The sequence below is a fragment of the Mesitornis unicolor genome, unplaced genomic scaffold, assembly GCF_000695765.1.
Source record: "Mesitornis unicolor isolate BGI_N332 unplaced genomic scaffold, ASM69576v1 scaffold44816, whole genome shotgun sequence".
Taxonomy (NCBI): Eukaryota; Metazoa; Chordata; class Aves; order Mesitornithiformes; family Mesitornithidae; genus Mesitornis; species Mesitornis unicolor.
In genome coordinates, this window is record NW_010193829.1 from 1 (window position 1) to 18,179 (window position 18,179).

The 18,179-nt window shown below is 46.9% G+C and overlaps 2 protein-coding genes across 2 annotated transcripts; one reads left to right on the forward strand and one right to left on the reverse strand.

Annotated features, from left to right (window-relative positions):
• Window positions 1-16: 16 nt before the first annotated feature.
• LOC104535109 (derlin-2-like) lies at window positions 17-4,745 on the forward strand (the record flags this gene model as incomplete). Its single annotated transcript, XM_010187587.1, has 6 exons — window positions 17-136; window positions 757-830; window positions 1,269-1,362; window positions 2,851-3,046; window positions 3,494-3,584; window positions 4,129-4,745. Coding segments are annotated over 6 exons (690 nt in total), but the record flags the coding sequence as incomplete, so codon positions are not given.
• A 2,575-nt stretch (window positions 4,746-7,320) lies between these two features.
• Window positions 7,321-17,625, reverse strand: SMARCB1 (SWI/SNF related, matrix associated, actin dependent regulator of chromatin, subfamily b, member 1). Its single transcript, XM_010187586.1, has 9 exons — window positions 17,518-17,625; window positions 16,853-16,882; window positions 15,943-16,072; window positions 15,216-15,353; window positions 14,424-14,551; window positions 13,695-13,861; window positions 13,059-13,249; window positions 8,655-8,786; window positions 7,321-7,690 (listed from the first exon to the last, which is right to left on the reverse strand). The coding sequence occupies exons 1-9, from the start codon at window positions 17,609-17,611 to the stop codon at window positions 7,651-7,653; spliced, it is 1,050 nt and encodes a 349-aa protein (XP_010185888.1). The 5' UTR covers window positions 17,612-17,625; the 3' UTR covers window positions 7,321-7,650.
• Between the last annotated feature and the right edge of the window lie 554 nt (window positions 17,626-18,179).

Here is an 18,179-nt window from a genome sequence, read left to right on the forward strand (position 1 = left end):
GGGGGGTTGGCTGAGGGCAGCGAGTGCCCGGCAGCGGGTGGCAGCTGCTCTGCCTGTCTCCCTCCCACAGCAGCTGGAGTTCATCACCCCCTTCCAGCTGTACTTCAACCCTGACCTCATCTTCAGGAAGTTCCAGGTGAGGCCCAGCCCAGGCTGGGGGGCCCCTCTCGCCTCTTCCCAGTGACAGAGGGGTGCGGCAGGGCGAGCCAAGGGGAGTGAGGGAGTGCTGTGTGATCTCAAGGGGCTTCTTTCCCACTGCTCCAGCCCTCTCTGCTTGGTGGGAGCTAGGCTGCCAGCATGGTGTCTCTTGTCACCTGCATATAATCTTTTCCAGCCTTTCCCTGCCATGCACCATCTTGGCATTTCTTTCTTTCCTTCACACAAAACCTGTCTCTCCCTTTTCTGTGACACAGATGTTTGGCCGGCTGATGTCAGGCTGGGTGGGGAAGGCTTTATTCTGGTGAGGTCATCAGGGTGAACAGCTGTTTAGTTTGTCTCTGGGTGCTGAATTGTGGCTGTGTGTCCCTTCCAGGAAAGTAGGGTTCCCCACACCTGGAAGGGCAGGATACTCTGAGGTGGGCACCGGGGAGAGGTCCCATGTGAAGGTGGTGCAGCTCTCTGGTGTCCTGGGGTAGTTCTGAGTGAATGGGTGCATGACCGGGTGTCCCCAGTGGATAGGGTGATGAGTTGCTGTATATGTGATGGGGAGAGACCTGTCTGTCCATCTCTTCTTCTCTCTCCTCTCTTCTCTTTCAGATATGGAGGCTGATCACCAACTTCCTCTTTTTTGGGCCCCTGGGATTCAGTTTCTTTTTCAACATGATATTTCTGTATCCTTTGGTCTCAGTAAAGCGTTCTGCTCCCTTTTTGGCCTAGATGCGATTTCCCCTGTCCATCTTCCTCCCCAGGCTGACTGGAACTGAAGCCATTCCCCAGACAGCTGTGCTGTCCTGCACCTCCTTCTCTGCCTGCTGCAGGGCAGTTCCTGCTAAAAGGCTGAAGAAGCTGACAGTGCTGCTGCAGCTCACACTGGAGAGCAGTGCCCACTCCTGGGGGGAGCTCTGGCTGGAGCACAGCAGATGCCTCTTTCTTCACCATGAGGTGAAGTTTGTACTGTTCTGCTCTGGGCTTGGACACCTGGCTGACAGCTTCCAGTGATGAAATAGCTTGTAGCTGGCTTATTGCCCATGAAGTCGTGCTGTGGGGACACCGGGTGGCCAGCTGTTAATTTCCTATACTGCAACCCCTCCCTTCTCTCCTGCTCTCAGGTACAGGTACTGCCGCATGCTAGAAGAAGGCTCCTTCCGTGGAAGGACGGCTGACTTTGTCTTCATGTTCCTCTTTGGAGGGTTTCTCATGACAGTATCCTTTTGAGATGGTTGAGGCTCTTTGGTATCTTCTGAGGTCCTGTAGATAGTCTGGGGCTTGTCTGCTGGCTCTTTGTATCCCAGCTGTATTGTGTGGTCTGTAGCAGGTGCCTGCCTGCTGAGCAGGACAGCCAGCCTGGGAGCCTTCTTGATGCCATGGAGCAGAGAGCCTTGTGCCCCAGGGCATGAGCTTGCGAGGGCTCTGCTGAGCATGTGGGGTTCTCGGCTGGTGGAGAGGCAACTTCTGGCTGTATGGCACAGCTTATGCTCCTTGTCTTGCCCACCTCTATCTCCCGGCCTATGCCTCACCCAGGATGCTTAGAACAGAACCAAACTACAAGAAAAGCTGCCTGTACTTGTGTTGGTGTCTGCAGAAGTGCTGATGCACCTGGCAAGGGGATGAGCTGCCTGATTGCAGAAGAGGAGGTTTGCAGTGTGCTTGGGAAGTTCAGCCTGAAAGGAAGGCTCCTTGTTACAGCCTATGAGAAATGTCCAGCTGCCTCAGGGCGGCTGTGTCCCAGCTCTGGGGGGTGGAGCACGTTCAGTGCGGCTGGGATTGGCGTGAGGCTGGCTCAGAAAACCCAGGTGCAGCCGAAGGGAAGAACACTGAGCCATTAGCACAAGGAGTGGGGTGCTCACATAAGGTCTGCTGTCAGCATGCCAGGCAGCGTGAGCCCAGCACTCTGTCCTTGCAACCTGTCAGTGGCTGGAGATACCATCGCACATCTGAAGAAATTCTTTTAATGTAGGACAAAATAGTCTGGATGTGGAGAAATATCTCCCTGCCAAGCATAAAACCTTTTCTGAATGTCCTGCTGCTGTGTCAAACAGATGGCTCTGAGCAGTGCTCTCCTTGTGGTGCTCTGGGTGAAGCTGTGTGAATGCTCATGGCTGTCGGCCATCCTTGGGTGTTTGGGTACTTGGTGTCCAGGTGCCTGCAGCAGCCACGCACTTGGCCATAGGTGGATTTGGAGTCCAACTGCAACAAGGGTAGGGGAATTTGTTGCCTCTAGCTGCCTTGGTGTGACTTGGAGTAGAGGGCTGTGAATTGCAAGAGCCATCTCACTGCTGAAATTCCTCTGTAGAAGGCAGATACTGCATGTGAGCTAGTTGTTAATATGTGCCATGTGCCCAAAGTGCTGTAAGAATATGGAAGTCCTTATCTTCGCTTTTGATGCTCACTTTGTGGAGGTGACTACATGAGCTCCCTGGTCTGTTGGTTATAGACAGCAGCCGAAGGAATGAGCAATATGTATGTCCCACTCCTGAGTGTCTTGTTCTGAGGTGGCAGGGAGGGAAATGTGGTGTGCAGGGGGATAGCAGTACATTGCAGCCAGCCCAGAAAAGGTTTGGTGTCATGAGCAATGCCTTGCACACCGATCAGCTGCCTGTGGTTCTGGGTGTCCAAGTCACGAGGCACCCTGCACTTCCTGGAGGTGGTGTACAGGGGGGGACGGTTTTTCCTTGACTCGGTAGTTCCTAGCTATTTGGACTCTTTGCCAGCCTGTTTTTCCTGGGCCAGGCTTTCACCATCATGCTGGTGTACGTGTGGAGTCGCAGGAACCCTTACATCCGCATGAACTTCTTTGGGCTTCTTAACTTCCAGGCCCCCTTCTTGCCCTGGGTACTGATGGGATTCTCTCTGCTCCTGGGCAACTCCATCATCATTGACTTACTGGGTAAGTCAAAACTGGTGGGTGCTGGGAACAGGCACTTTGCAGCCACAGTGCTCTCAAGTCTTATAGGCACTACTGGAGCACTAGCATCATCCCTTGGTTTTGTGTTAATTAAGATGGTGGGCTTCCTAAAGTGAGCTTGCTGAGGCTGCTGGGTGGCCAGGCTTGTGGCTGAGCTCTTGCTTGTGACCTGCATGTTGCTGTGTCTTCCCCAGGGGCAAAAGTCGGGTATGGTGAGCTCTTCCTGACACTTGTGCTGTGCGGGGTGCTGCCTTCGGGCTGACAGGCCCCTGCCTGCTTCTGCACCCACCGCCGCAAACTGCAGCATGGGCGGCTCTGGCGGGAGCTGGGGTGTGGGTACACAGCCAAGGGATTCTTGGAGCTTCGTCCTCTGGCTCAGCTGGCAAAGGAGCCACAGCTGGGCCTGACCTTGGTGACATCTCTCCCCAGGGATTGCAGTGGGTCACATCTACTATTTTTTGGAAGATGTTTTCCCCAACCAGCCTGGAGGAAAGAAGTTGCTGTTAACCCCTGGCTTCCTGTAAGTAAAGCTGGTACTTTCTGGGTTTTGCTGCATTGCTTCCCAGCCTGGGTCACTTTCATAGCAAACTGTGGTCTGTGACAGTGTGGGGTGACCACAGGACACAACTGCATGCTGATAGGACCTCAGCTCAACAGTTTATGCCTCTGCTGCAGAGCGACTTTGCACATTCTATACCTGTGTATAGAGGGTTCATAAAGCAACTGCTGGTACTTTAAGCTTTGCTAGTTGAACTGGAGCATTCTTACTGCTTGTGGAAATGCTAGATGCAGGTAGGATTTTTTTTCTGATGTACTTCTGTAGTTTAAGAAAGCAGAATATGTTCTGCTTCATGCTGAGGATCAAAGCTGACCTAGAGATCAAGGCAGCAGGTAGTGTCATTGTTACACACTGAGCTGAACAAAAGAACAGTTAGGGGTGGCTGTGGTGTACAGCCAAGTCTTGGGAAGGGCTAGGATGTTCCTAGGGGGTGTGAGGGGTTTACTTGTCCTCAGCTCTCTTTTCTAACCTGCCTGCTTGGTGGGATGGACATGTCCCTTACCAGGAAGATGGTATTTGACACACCTGAAGAGGACCCCAACTATAACCCTCTCCCTGAGGATCATCCAGAAAACCAACCTAGAGACCAAGACCAGAACCAGCAGCAGCATCCACAGTAACACAGGGGACTTCTCCATGTGGCCAGATTCCTCTCTTCCGGCTGGACTTATGCTGTGGCCAAGAGATCCTACTGGAATAACACCAGTTGCCATTCCGATGTGTAGTGTTTCACTGTGTGTGTGGGTAACCCATCTCCCCCTTGCACTGTGTGGTTCCCCAGAGCTTTGCACGTGAAGACTGAGGAACACTTACGGAGCTGTTCTAGGGACAGAGGCTGGAAGCTGTGATGGCTCTTCAGTTACCCAGTGGGAAATCAGCATCAAATGGGGTGTTAAACCAGTTACTCCTTCTCTTGCTTTTAAAGACTTGTGGTGTGCCAGGTCGCTCTTGCCCTCTGTACAAAGACCAATGCTCTTGGCTCTTTGTGGGCTTTCAATGAAGTAGTACTCCCTGCTCTACCATGGTAGAATGCAGCTCAGTCTTTTCTCTTCCTCTGAGTTCCCCTCTTCTTTTTTGGTTGTTGTTTGCAAAGAGTCTTTACATTAAAGTCTTTATTTTTCAGTTGTGTGTCCATTTCTGCCAGAGGTGGCAATTCACCAGTACTCATCAGGACTTTGCTCAAAATGGCCAGGCTTCTTGCTTGGGCTTTTCTGTTTTGGTGGGCAAAGTAAAATTGCAGCGAGCTGGAAGATGTCCTTCCCTTCTTCTGTCAGCAGGACTGCAGAGCATGAGAAGGGGGTGGGAGGTGTGTAGCTGGAGAAAGGAATGCCTGGGAAAGGACAGGGGTAAGAGTGGGACACTTGATCCAGGCAGTGACTGGAAGGAGCACTTGACACTACTAATAAAGGCTGCCTACACACACAGTGCAATTCCACTCTTGTTGGTTTTTAGTTCTGGAACTTAAACATCTGAATTTTAAGGGAAAACAAAACAAGCTAGTCCCTACCAGGAACAGTTGTACTAAATGAATTTCATCATTCGTGCTAATGCAGTGTACATGTGTGCTTATGCCAGATTCCAAAGCCTTTGGAGTAAATCTGCAACCACTGTATCTTAGGATAGCTCATTTGGTAATGCTGCTGTCTGCTCAGCTGCATGAGCTTGTGAACCACCACTAAAACTACCAAGAGAAACGTAACCAGCTTCTAACTAAGAATGACAGAGAAGCCTTGAGGCAAAAACTGAACCACAGCCTTCTCCCCCTGCGTCCACCTTCTCTGTGGGCTTCCCATGGAAACATCTTTTGTAAGAAAAATCAGACTTTATTTGAACAAGCTCTTTTGCTGCACTTACTTACATTTCCCTGTAGGAAGATGACAAAAGATGTGTCCAGATGGTAATCTTGTTCTAGAAGACACAGTGGCACTAAGGGCTAAGCAGCCTCAGACTTGACAGGTACTTGCCGTGTGCTTTGCTCATGCCCTAAGAGCAGAGCTGGTGCTTCAATCCCTGGGAAGAGTTTTGTCTTTAAAGTCTGCAGATGTTCGAAGTTGCTTCTAAGATGGGACTTTGAAATGCAAAAGCTGGACTACACTTTTAGCTAGAGTACTAGATTAACTATGGAGTTGTCATTATAGAGCAAGAAAGGTGCTCCTAGCTGTTCCCTAGTGGTCCTAATACAGAGAAAGCTGGCTGAAGTTCTCATTTTTGGGACTTGGACCCCTGGACTGTCCTGCTTTGCCCCTGGCAGTTTGGAGGGACAATTCCTACTGCCTCTGGGGCTTGAGAAGCAGAGGGAGGTACTCGTAAACCTCCTACAGAAGCTGCAGTCCTTGTGTGTCCATGCCTTGTCATGAACTTTAGGATTAGGTCACCACAGGCTTCACAGCAATTCAAAAATTGCACCAGGCACCAGTTTAAAGCTGTAGCAGTTTCATGTTTGTTTTGGTCAAATTCCCCGAAGAGGCTGCTTGCAGAAGTACCTGATTGTAACAAATAAAGATGCTGAAGTGTTCTCAGGAAGAGCTGAAGTATTTATGTGCCTGAGGCAAAATGTGTGTTCTACATGGGAGACTGAGAGGCAACAGGGGTCCCAGGTTTTGTGTACTTGCCAAAACAGCCTATCAACCTCTCTAATAAGAAATAATGGATAGAGTACCACTCTGGCACAGGAACCTAGGATAAGACTGCCATCATATTAGTGCTAAATTGCAAGTTTTTGGTTTCTGCAGACTAACATCTGGAAAAAGTTCCCTCCCACCCAGGAATCAGAGCTGGCTCTGCTATTACTCAAGTCTAAACATGATAAGCTAAAGCCAGAAAGTGTTTTTTTGACTTTGCTAGCAGTGTGGGTGGATCAGCAAGGATCACAAAACCTATTGGCTTTATCCTAAAGGCCTGAACGTAACTGTCAGGCTGCCAGCAAAATCTGCCCTGCTTGCAACACTCACCAGTGCTGGCAGTGAACAGCAGGAGCTCTATCAAAGAGCCAGTGTAGAACAAGGTAGAGTCTAATTAGTTTTTTGGAGCAAGCATGACATTTTTCAATCTCTTCAATGAATTTTCTGGTTTTAAACTCCCCAGGGAAAGACAAGTTGTTTCTAGGGCTGCAAAATCCTGACTCTGCAGTGCTAAGGGTATTTAAGGCACCCACGTTTCTTTGGGTGCTCTCTGCATTGTAACTGGCAGCTGTGTGTGCTGCCAGTGACCACAGCAAAGCCACTCACTGAGGAGAAGCTGTGGTGTCAGTCACTGCAGGCTTCAACTTTTGTATCAGTTCAGAGACTTTGTTGTTTTCCAGCTGCAGCGTTCACAGAAAAAAGGGTTCCCCATGCACCAGGTTGACATCGGATGGAAATGAGTGTTAAAGTTTGTTATTTCACCTAAACTGTGCTACCCTTGTTAAATCAGGCAGGCTCGTTACAGGCTGTGCCAAGTGCAGGCCTTTAGAGAGTTGTTTGCTGCTTCTAGTTCTAAGTCTCATTCCCACTTTCCCCTGCAGCAAAAGGTTTTGGGCTGTTTTATGTTGAAATAAAGCACTCGAGTTTCCACCATGCTTGAGAAAAACCAAATGCACGTGAGTGTTCAGCACTATACCCCAGAGCATTAATACTGGACCCTGGGACTGCTCAGTCACCAGAACAGCACAAAACCTGGTGAGATTCACCACTCATTCAAACTTACTGAACTCAACCCAAGCAGTATGCGTTCCTTTTATTTAAAAAGTTGTCCTAATAGTGCAAGTTGCACCTATACAAAAGAATCTTTACACTGTCCACACACAGGAATATAAGGGCTCCGATAGCTGCCACAGGTCTCAGCTAGATCACGTGCTAATGCAGCATTCTTGGTACGTGGCATTTAGGTGGAGGGGGTGGGGGCAGGAGTCAGCAGTACTGGGAACTCTTGGCAAGTGGAATGTGTGTCCCCTTCAGGGACAGAAAGACCCCTGCCAATCCTAGATCCATCTGGGGAGAGGAGTAGGGATAAAGTCTGTAGGAAGAGCACCAGTGTCACAACAGGAAGACTACCAGGCTGGAGCAGTATTGGCCAAACGTCTCATACGCCTAGGAGAGAGAGAAAGAGAGACAGTAAGGGTTGTGCTACAGTCATGTGAAGTCTTACTAAAACTAACACTTCTGGAGAGGCTGCCACAGCTTTGTGAACTCTGTAGACAGGTTTATCGCCTAAACAGACTTCCTTGGTCACCTGAGAATACCCCTGTTGATAATGCTAAGACTCTTTTCAGTAACAGCTTTTAGGGCACTTTTGCTCATTAACTTGGATTGAACTGATCGCTACTGAAAACTACTCAGCCAGCCACAGCTGAGAAGCAAAATAATTATGAATCTGTTAGCACTAAGAAAAAATCCTGGGAAAGAGCTGAGCCAGCACATTTACTGTTCCCACAATGTATCTGTTGGAGAGATTCTAGCAGTTCATTTATATCCGCCAGGAGTGTTTTCACCAAGCACAAGCAAGTGCTCTCGACTGCCCCTTGAACACTGCTCAGTGGGTCTCTCTGGTGGGCAGAGCTCCTCCTGGAATCACAACAGTGCTCCCATGCAGGCAAACAGGGTGGCATCAAGCTGGAGCTGGGAGCTTGCCCGTTTTACATCAAACAGCATTTCACCCTACATAAAAGGAAACCTTGTGGCAGGATTCTAGGTAGCATGAGAACGCATGAAACTCCGATAGTTCTGATGAATGCCTTCCTATAGAAACAAATCCCTCTGCACAGGCAGAGAGCCCAGGGAAAAGACAACAAAAAATACGGAAAAAAACCCCAACCAAACCAACAAAGAAACTTTGCTTCAAGCAGGAAATGGTTAAAGTAGAGATGCAGATGTTTGTGGAGCAAGGTGATAACAGTTTAATATCCTGAAGCTAAAGGGATATGAGTTCCTGTTGTGGTGTGCAAGTCTGAAATCCTGCCAGTTGGCTCTCAGAAGAGAAAGACAAACATTAAAGCTTTCAAATTCTGTCTTAGGGACAGGCCAGAAAGAGAACTGTCTGAACAAGTAGCAGCACCTTGTATTTCTGTCCTGGTCTCTGATCTTCTTCTCCATCTCGGCATCTGTGAGGGTTTCCAGAAGAGGGCACCACTGGTCAGCATCCCCCGTGTTGCGAATAGCAATTTCCACAGTCGGCAAAGGGTTCTCACTGCATGGCAGGGCAGAAGGCAGCAAAGCAACATCCATCAGTGGTCCCAGAGCATTCCTCTGGGTTACCAGCCCAGATGCAAGCCACAAGGACAACAGAGCATCATTTACAGTGTTTTCAGGCTTAAGCATTCATTCTTAGCCTCGCTTCGTACAGCCCAGTTCCCACAAGTACACCAGGGGGTGATGGTTACAATCTTGTGTATCCTGAAGTTCCTGGGAGGCCAACTACAGCCATCTCCTTTCGCCACCAGAGAGAGGTTTGTCACAGCAACCCTGGCTGACGCAGTTCTCCCCAAGGGCTGTTCAGTAACTGGCTGACAGCATTCAAACCCAACAAGCGCAGGCAAAGTTCATACCAGTTCATTAGTGCTGGGAGTGAAACATCTCCCACAGCAGTAGCTGAGCAGGGACTGTTAGCAGGGCTCTTTGTCTAGCTTTGCTGTTCTGCAACTCTGACTTCCTAGCTGTAGTTTTCCCAGTACACCTCTGGACAGCTCTTCCCTGGCTTTTTGAGAGCCTGGTAGTGGAACAAGCATTATTCTCTCAATTCCCATGGAAAGGGCAGTCTTTTAGGACCGGCTGTTGCAACCAGAGGCTATGGCTACTCCCTGCACAAGCAATGAAACACCAGGCTCTGTCCCAGATCACAAAATCTGCTCCTCAAGAAAGCTGTCTGCTCTGACCAGCTGTATTATCACATGCACAAAAATATTTACTGCTTCACTAGCCACTTTTTAGTAAAAGTCAACAGGAACTGACCAGGAGTAGCTTCCCAAATATTGACAGTGGAGCCGGAAGCCCAGCATAAATACAGAGGAGCCTCAGAATGTAAATGTTTGCTTTGAATTCTAGGAAGCGGCTCATCCTGAGCTGCTCAAAGTGTGTCTGTGAGAGGAGCCCTCTGGCAGGTGTGCACACATGTCCGGCCCCCTCCCCAGAGACATGCACAGGATTTCAGCGCTCCTGGGCAGCCCCCTCATTCCCCCCAGGAAGGAACTGGTGGCTAATCGCCATGGGACCAGACAATGTCTGCATCAAAGCCATTAATCTAGAATAACAAGTCTTCAAAGTAATGCTACAATGAAAAATTAATCCGGGGTCTTTGGTATCTGATCCTGGGAGGAAGCTTTGGTCAAATCTAGTTCCAGTATTGCTGACGTCCACTAAGCAACACTCAAAACCAGGAATTTCATCTTAGTCCCAGATTGCTGTGCATTCCAGACTAAATGCTGGATCTTAACTGGCTTTTTTTGACTTGATAGGGTGGCCTCTATCTCATTTACCATGCTTAACACCGAGCACCCACTAGAATTAAATGAGGTGCCTCACACACATAACTTAATTGCAAGCCAACTGAGATACCATCCTTCTATAGCACAGAATCAGAGACAAACTGAAATTATCCTCCCTCATCTCTAAACCTCCAGAGTAAGACAATTCCCTCCCCCTCCATTATTTTTTGATCAAGAGGACAGTGGTGCTGGCAGAATGACTGAAATGCAGTGTCAGCTGCAGGACTCCCAGCAGAGCAAGACGCTCGCTCTGCGAGGGTCCAGGCCTCTTGGCAGCAGTGTCACAGGCATGACAACAGGGCAGGGAAATGTCTTTGGAAAGGGCAAATCCTCACCCATATGGGTTTGGTGTGTGAGAGAACCTGTGGCATCATTCAGGTCGCAAAGCAAAACTCTGGCTATAAAGTGCTGTGTGCCACCACTAGAAACACTCAGTACTGAGGGGCAAAACATCATGGCTCACCGTGCCCCTGAAAATCCCATGCACATCAGTTACCTGTCTGCTCCCAGTCCTGCCAGGAGAGCTTTCAGGCTCTCCTTGTTTTGCACAGAGCAGGCCAGCTGAAAGAACTGCCCTGGTTTTCATCAACAAGACAGTTTCACCTCTCCCTCAGATGAATAAGAGGCACATGACTTCTCAAACCCCCAGTCCCATGAGATATTAAGGTTCTTTTGATATATCTAAAGCAGACCCCTTCCTTACATCAGTGGAATGATTTTGGAGCAACCAGCAGTCCTGTGGTTTGAGAATTCAGGAACTAACCAACCACAGAACCCAAATATCATTAATCACTGTAAGGTTTCAAAAGTACTCCTTTGCTGGAAGAAAAAAGGGAAGAGGAGGACGTGCTTGTACTATGACACAAAACAAGGTTTAAATTAGTTCCTTCCTCCCTGAACAGCTCATGTCTACGTACTTCGTTCTGTTGGGGTTCCCTTCCTAGTTTTTGATTCTCTTCCTTGCAATACTGCAACTGTCTAAAGAAGGCCTGAAATCGCCCTGTTTGAACCACCCCCAAAAGGAAGCACTCTTTAGCTTGGCTAACGATAGCCAGATACATGTTTTTAGAGAGAATAACGTGAAATGGGCATTAATCTGATAAATCTGAGAAAGCCTGGGTAGCGCTGACTAAAACCTTACTTTCTATAAGTTACAAAGACTGATAGAAAGCAAAGGCAAAAATTAAGCCCTCTTGCAACTGTTAACACATACACAGATTAATTTCTTAAGTCATGTATCTGCAATACGTGGAGAAGCACTGGAAAGAGGGAGAACATTTAGTAACCACATTCAGAGCCTGCCTTTAAGACCCCAAGTGACAAGAATTATAAATGCCCTGTAGGCTGGGAGACAGTATGCTAAAAAGATGTCAAAATAAATTAACTGGGAAGGTTAAAAAATTGTGAGTAGAAAAGAGTGCTTCCTAGACAGCATGGTGTGAGCAGGGCCACTTCTGTACTTCAAGAGGAAACGAAGAGGAAAGTTCAAACTCCTGGGAATGCTCAGGCAACAGGGAGTCCTACAAAACCTTCCAGAAATGAACTTGCTCCCTGCCTTAGCTAGAGTAAGACAGAGGCTAAAGTCTTCTTCACACTGGCTCCAAGGACTGCATCTACCAGCAGGGACATTTTCATTCTCTGCTACTGCAATACAGACAGCATTAGCTCACTTCTGTCAATGCACCCTGCAGCAGGAAAGGAGAGATACTACAGGTGCCAGATTCCCATTTCTCAGGAACGCATGCTCACTCTTCTGGCTCTTACTGTTGGATGTGGTCCCATACTGGGTCTGTAAATATCAGCCTGCTGTCATGGATGGTAGAAGTCACTGCCCCATCTCCATGAGGAGAAGGGACATCAGCGGGATGGACACACAGTCTAACAGTTTCAATAGAAGAGTTTAATTCCCATGTGGTAAAGTATCCCTTTCCATTTTCTAATATGAACCACTCTGGGGGGTCATTTTACACACAAGTAGTTGCTGTGGAAGATTTTCAGGATGAAAGTAGCCTCCAGAGGAACCAGAGCAAGACTAGTGGAAAAGCAACTGGTCCAGAGCATATCAGTGGCCACTTTCCACAGAAGGCTGATCAGACAGGAAACCTTTGGACAGAGGCAGAGGAAGGAGCAAAGCTCCACAGCCTCCAGCTCCTCCTTGCTTACCTCCACAACAACTCCTCATTGCCCTCTCCCTAAGGCAGGACAAAGCTGGGCACATTTGCTGCCCAGGCAGATCATGTTGCTTCCCTGAACCGACTACAGTACCTCTCCCTCACATCTGCAAATACATCATCTGCTGAACTCTCAAATTTCCTTGACTGTCACCATGACCTGAGGTCAAAAAACCTCCCAGCGCACATTAAAGGACACTTACAGCCTGCAGACTCAGCAACACACCGAGTATAACATCAGTGCAGTAACTCACAACAGAACACTGCACGGCACAACTGGAAACTATTACTGTCAGGAGACAAGTCACAAAGCTGACTAATCAAACCTGACACTGCTGCATTCCAGCTGCGAGAAGGGCCTATGATCAAGCAAACTTTCATGTCAGCCAGGATAGAGAGCTACAGATTCAACCCGTCTTAGTTCAAAACACCAAAGCTTGAGACAGTGTATGGCCTAAGACAGGCAAAGCCAATGAAACAGAAATGTATCCCAGGCTCATGATTAGCATGCATTACAAGAGGCAGACACAGGGTATTCAGTCACTGTTAATTACAACAGCCTTTCATTCCATAGCAAAAGCTGACATTTCATCAATATTTGGTCCTGGAACGTATTACACCCAAAAGAAAAAAATACTGGAGTACAAGCACAAGCAATCTTAAGGAGGACAGAACGGGTGCAAGCCATAAGGACCAATTTCAAATGAAACTTTCTGCATCGGGTCAGCTGTTTTAAGATTCATTAATGCGAATGCCCACTGAAATACAGACACCCACACCCGTACTAGGAAGATGACAGTTCTGTACCTGAAGGCGTATGTCTTCTGATGCCAGCTCAGCTGTCCCCGGATGCTGTAGGCAATGGTAGTGACAAACTCCCCGCCCAGGCCAAGCTCTGAGCACAGCTTCAAGGCAAACTTCTCTGGTGAATTCTCCTTCTCTGACATGTCCCATTCAAACTGGTCTACAAGGGAGATGTTCCCTACATGGATGTTTAGCTGGAGACAAAGGGAGAAACAGGTCATTTGCTTCCATTCTCACAACAGTTTTACAAAGGTAGTTTAACTGAGGAGGCAGAGGCTGGAGAAGAGAAGCAGAGAGGTAACTCCTAATTCATTGCACCTACAGAGGTCCTTAACCAAACTCTTAATTCCAGTAGCATGGAGATGACTCAGCTTTGCTTCCCAAGGTTCAGTTCTTCCAAAAGGACTCAACAGTATTTTCACTGAACTATTTAATCATGTCAGGGGCTGGCACATGAATGTTTAGTCATCTGCCACCCTGGTCCTGTTCTCAATCTGAAGGACAAAATGCAATCTGGACACAGGACTGGAATTAAGAGCTCCTTTGCTCTAAGGGAAGCCTTCATATTCTTACTTCCCTATAACATTACCAGAGAAACCCAAATGGTTCAGTTCTTGTTCTACTGCCTTCCTGCATTACCTTAATAATAACTCGTTGGTCTGACTGATCTTCTAGGATACTGTCAGTTGGGTATGACTCAATCTGTTGTCGGATGGCAGAGGCAATAGCAGGGACAAAGGTCAGAGGATTCAAATCCAGGTCATCACAAAGAATCTCAGAGAACATTTCTGGGGTCATTAGCTTTTCTGATACAGAACAAGAATGAAGAGACACTGTTAACTTTCTTAGAAATCAATGTCTGCCACTTACAGAATACACAAAATTAATCCCACGGCATATCAAAGCGAATCCCAAATTCATCTCCTTTTGCTTTTAAAAGGCTGTTTTGTATCAGGTTTGTAAGGATGTGCACACTGACACAGGGACTTACAGCCTTCTTCACTTGCTCCATGCAGACAACATAGCTATGCTCTAATAATCCACATACATGAAGAAGCCATACACAGTAACTGTTTTGTATTCAAGGTACGTCAGCTAGCAGAATAGCTTTGGACTGCTGAGCTGATGAACTGGGTCTGGAGAACAGACCAGTTAAACTCTTCAGATTACACATGTCCAGGAATCACTGCAACCCAGGGAAGTGGCAGAGCATTCGCTAAGAGAGACAAGAGCTGAACACAATCCAATGTGGGGGAGCTTTAAAGCTCTGTGTACATAGGACAAGCACTCATGCTTGTTCTCTTTTTGTATTCCATGATGAATGCAACCACATCTCTCCACCCTCAGGACACTTTCCTTCCTACATACCATTCATGTTCCACGTAAACGCATCTCTGAGTTTCTGCCCATCAATTTCCATATCAAGCCTGATTGGTACCAGAACCTCCGGCTGGGATGCATTCTCATGGATCACTGCTGGGTCATGGTCATCAAAGCTAATACAAAGAGCAAGAACACAGTATATGCAACTAGCACATGACACATCTGGCATCCACAGAGGGAAGGCAACCTGTGTTGGAAGCAATCCCCCCACTCCAACTCCCCAGTCTTTAGACAGACTCCTCAACGTAACCTTGCAGGGCTATGGCAACTCATACCAGTTTATCACCTTTTACTGCATCTATCATAATACATTCCTGAAAACAGAACAAAGCAGCTTTCCAGGATTACATTTTATCTTGGTTTCCTCAACTTCTATAATGGAAAATAAAAGTCCTGAGCCACAGCAGCATTTTCCACTGAATAAATTAGATCAAAGCTACTGGGATATGTTAGTGAGAGGCAGCCTGTCCTTCACAGGGAGGGCTTGCAGGCTCCTCAAATGACAACTGCTCAGCAAATCACTAGAAAGTAAAGGGAACTCATCAGAAGAATGAGCCATTTTCCTGACAAAAGGAAAGCCTCCTCTTTAAGCCATGGCTGGCCCCTGTAAGGATGAGCCTCAAGACATACAGTTTAACTAAGAGCCTCCAAATTAGCGACCTGTAGGTTTTCTGTCAAAGATGAATCACAACATTATATTAACTCACCACCACTACCCTGGCAGCACACCCTGTTGGTAACCATTTTCACTTTTTTGGAGGCAAGAAGCTGTCTTACCACAGAGGGAATGTCCTCTTCTTATCCCTGCCCATGCGATTTCTGTTAATCGTCGTTGAGCATGGTACTGCATCCAGGTGATGAGAGCTGTTGGGCAGGGTGGGCACCCACTGGTTGTTCCTCTTTGCCTTCTGTTCTCTGAAGGAGGAGACTGCATGTTAAACTGCAGACCCTGAGCACCACTGCTGCTTCTTAAGGAATGGTGTAATTTCAAAGTTTAAGTCCTATTACAAACTCCTGTTACTTTATTTTGGAACCCTCACCGATACTGATTCACTGAGAACTCATGTTCCACACCAGCCTCTGGGAAGCCCATTCTCCAGCTCACAATTATTTATCAGATATGAACCCAAGTGCACTAGGTTCATATTTGGGTTTTCTGTCCGTATTTTATAAATGGACCGCTGATAAATGTGCCATCTCCAGAAGACAGTACGTGCAGAGAGCACGTTCTGCAAAACATCTGTTACAGCTGGAATGCAGCAATTGCTAAAAGAGCTGTATCATCAAACACTTCTGGTTTTCTTCCTCTTGTATGTGGGCAGTAACCCAATCCTTACACTCTGGAGATCTCCATTTACCCAACACTGCAAAGCACTGTTAGCACAGACTGCAAAGTGCCCCCTACACAACAGCCTGGGTTTATGCAATTCCTTGTGCTTCCTGCCCAAGCCGACATCTTCCAAGCAGCTCTGTTCTGATCTTGGCCCTCACCAATGCCGGTTACCTGAGGTAGGTGGGAGGTTCTGTGCTGATAGACACTGCCTTATACTTCTCATCGTTTCCATCCAAGATCTCTTCTACTTCCGAGGCCTTTAACAGCGTCACGCTAGTGGCTAACGTCGTATAGCCATGATCTATTACCAGGAAAAATGCCAACAATTAACATGGGAAAGCACTAAATAGCAATGTAGCGCTAATAACAGGCTGCATAGTGAAAAGCCCTCCCTGATGCTGCAGGAAGGACGTTATCAAGTGTGCCTCAACAAGTTCTTCAGGCTTCATTTATATTCTCATAGATATTTAATTTTCAAGAAAGGTTCTGACATGGTATTTCGTACGCATGGGATAAACTGAGATAACAAAACTTTCCACTGTCATTTCCGAGTTGCCAGAAGCCTCCACTCTTAAAAGTCCTTAAATCCCCACAATTATAAGAAAAACTTCACATCTAATGTGCTTTTACTTAAGGTGAGGAAAAGCAAAACAATTCTTTCCTACCCCAAGTTGCCCTTTGCAATCACATGGTTTAGCTCGTACACAGCTACGTCTGCCAAAATGATGGAAAATCTCTGCCACAGCCTTCTGGGAGGAAAAGCCCAGAAAACAATAAATCCTCAGTGGACTCAAAGGTTGGAAATAGAGAGACAATGATTAGTAGAAAAGCTGACAGGACCTGGGAAAAGGGGAGAAACCTCAGGACAGCTCTTGCTGAACTAGAGAGACCATCTGTATTTGAGAGTCCCACTAAGGTTCTGAGAAAGAAGAGCATGGGATCAGGATGCACAATTAGGGCGACCACAGGGAGAGATCAGAGAAAGAGGATTAGACATTAATATATACTGTTATAGCACCAAAGGTCACAGTGGAGATTTTTCCTCTAGCACAGCTAAGAATAACACACAGATAAGACTTACATCTTCTGGGACTGTGAGACCGCTGATTTTCTGTTGGGGATAAAAAAGAAAAAAGGAAAAGAACAGGTCAGCAGGATACTTGGAAAAAGGAGACAAGTCCACAATGAACCATTTATTTTCAGTTTAAAGAGTATACAACAAGTCATATTGTTAAGAAATGTAACTGCTTGTTATTAGTCTCCCACCAAAAATACCAAGGCAGCTATATTCTCACTGTGGCAGTCACATCAGTAGCAATACAGCACAGCAAATTCTGGGAGGCACAAACATTCATCGCTGCAAGCAGCAAAGTTAAGCAAAGATGAACATTTTCGATGAGGCACCCTTGCAACATTCCAGCCTATTTGACAAAAGAGACAAAAATACCCCTCTCTATAAAAACACGGTATGTGATACTGAGATGTGGCTTTTGCTTTGTGATGAATGCAGCCAACCCTGGGAAAGCCATGATGTTTCGATTTTAGAATATTTTTGATCCATTGATGTTTGTTGCTGCGCTGAACCAGAAGCTACCAATGCCACCACTGCAGAGTGCTCCACCACGGGGACAATCTGAAGTGATCTGCCTAGCCCTAAAGGTGCACAAGCTTCTGATTCACCAGAGACAGCTTCTCAAGACAAAACTTCAGATAAACATAACTGGAAAAGTTTGCTCATCTTCTCACCATGTGAAGAGGCCACTATCTTCTTCCTCTCTTCCACCGTGGCCAGTCGCCTCCAGAGCGAGGGATATCTCTTGTACAGGGAACCCCGAAACATACGCAGGTAGTTCCCCACCTACAAGAAGAAAAGTGGAGATGTGGCTTCAAGTTCCAGCATGGCCTGGTATTTGATTTAAGAGATTTACAGCAGAAGCTGAAACAAATTCAGATCTTTGTAAGAAGAACCCCTTAAGTTTTTATTTCTTTTTCGTGATAGACTGACTGCACTGGGTTTGACATTAATTTCTGCAGCAATACAGAAAACTTTGGTCAGCACTTATTTCAGTAGCCTGATAAGGAAAAAAATCCCCCATCTTTTGACAATAATCCATTTAATAGGAAAAAACTCCATTCATTTTCATGTATTGTTGACCAACCAAACCTTTCTTTACTTCATTTCTGTTTCGATGCACAGTAGGAATTAAATTAAACCACATACCCAGCTCTGCAACAGCTATAATTTTTATTTTGAACCTCTGTGCCACCTAGACATTGCTCAAATACAGCAAATGCCCAGAGACTTCTATCTTGTTTTAAATCCCTTGAACGTGTAAAATGCGATCGCTGCCAATAATCCTCTTCCAAATTTACTCACCATCTGTAAAGCAGTTCTGTTCTTCCTGGCA

What these genes read in the sequence shown, in the direction of transcription:
- SMARCB1 (XM_010187586.1), bottom strand. Translation starts at nt 17,611, where the DNA reads ATGTTTCGGGGTTCCCTGTACAAGAGATATCCCTCGCTCTGGAGGCGA. An exon ending in AAGAGGACATTCCCTCTGTG is followed by an intron (nt 14,552 to 15,215) that starts GTAAGACAGCTT and finishes TCTTTGTATTAG; the next exon opens with CTTTGATGACCATGACCCAG. An exon ending in CAGAAGACATACGCCTTCAG is followed by an intron (nt 8,787 to 13,058) that starts GTACAGAACTGT and finishes CCTGCCATGCAG; the next exon opens with TGAGAACCCTTTGCCGACTG.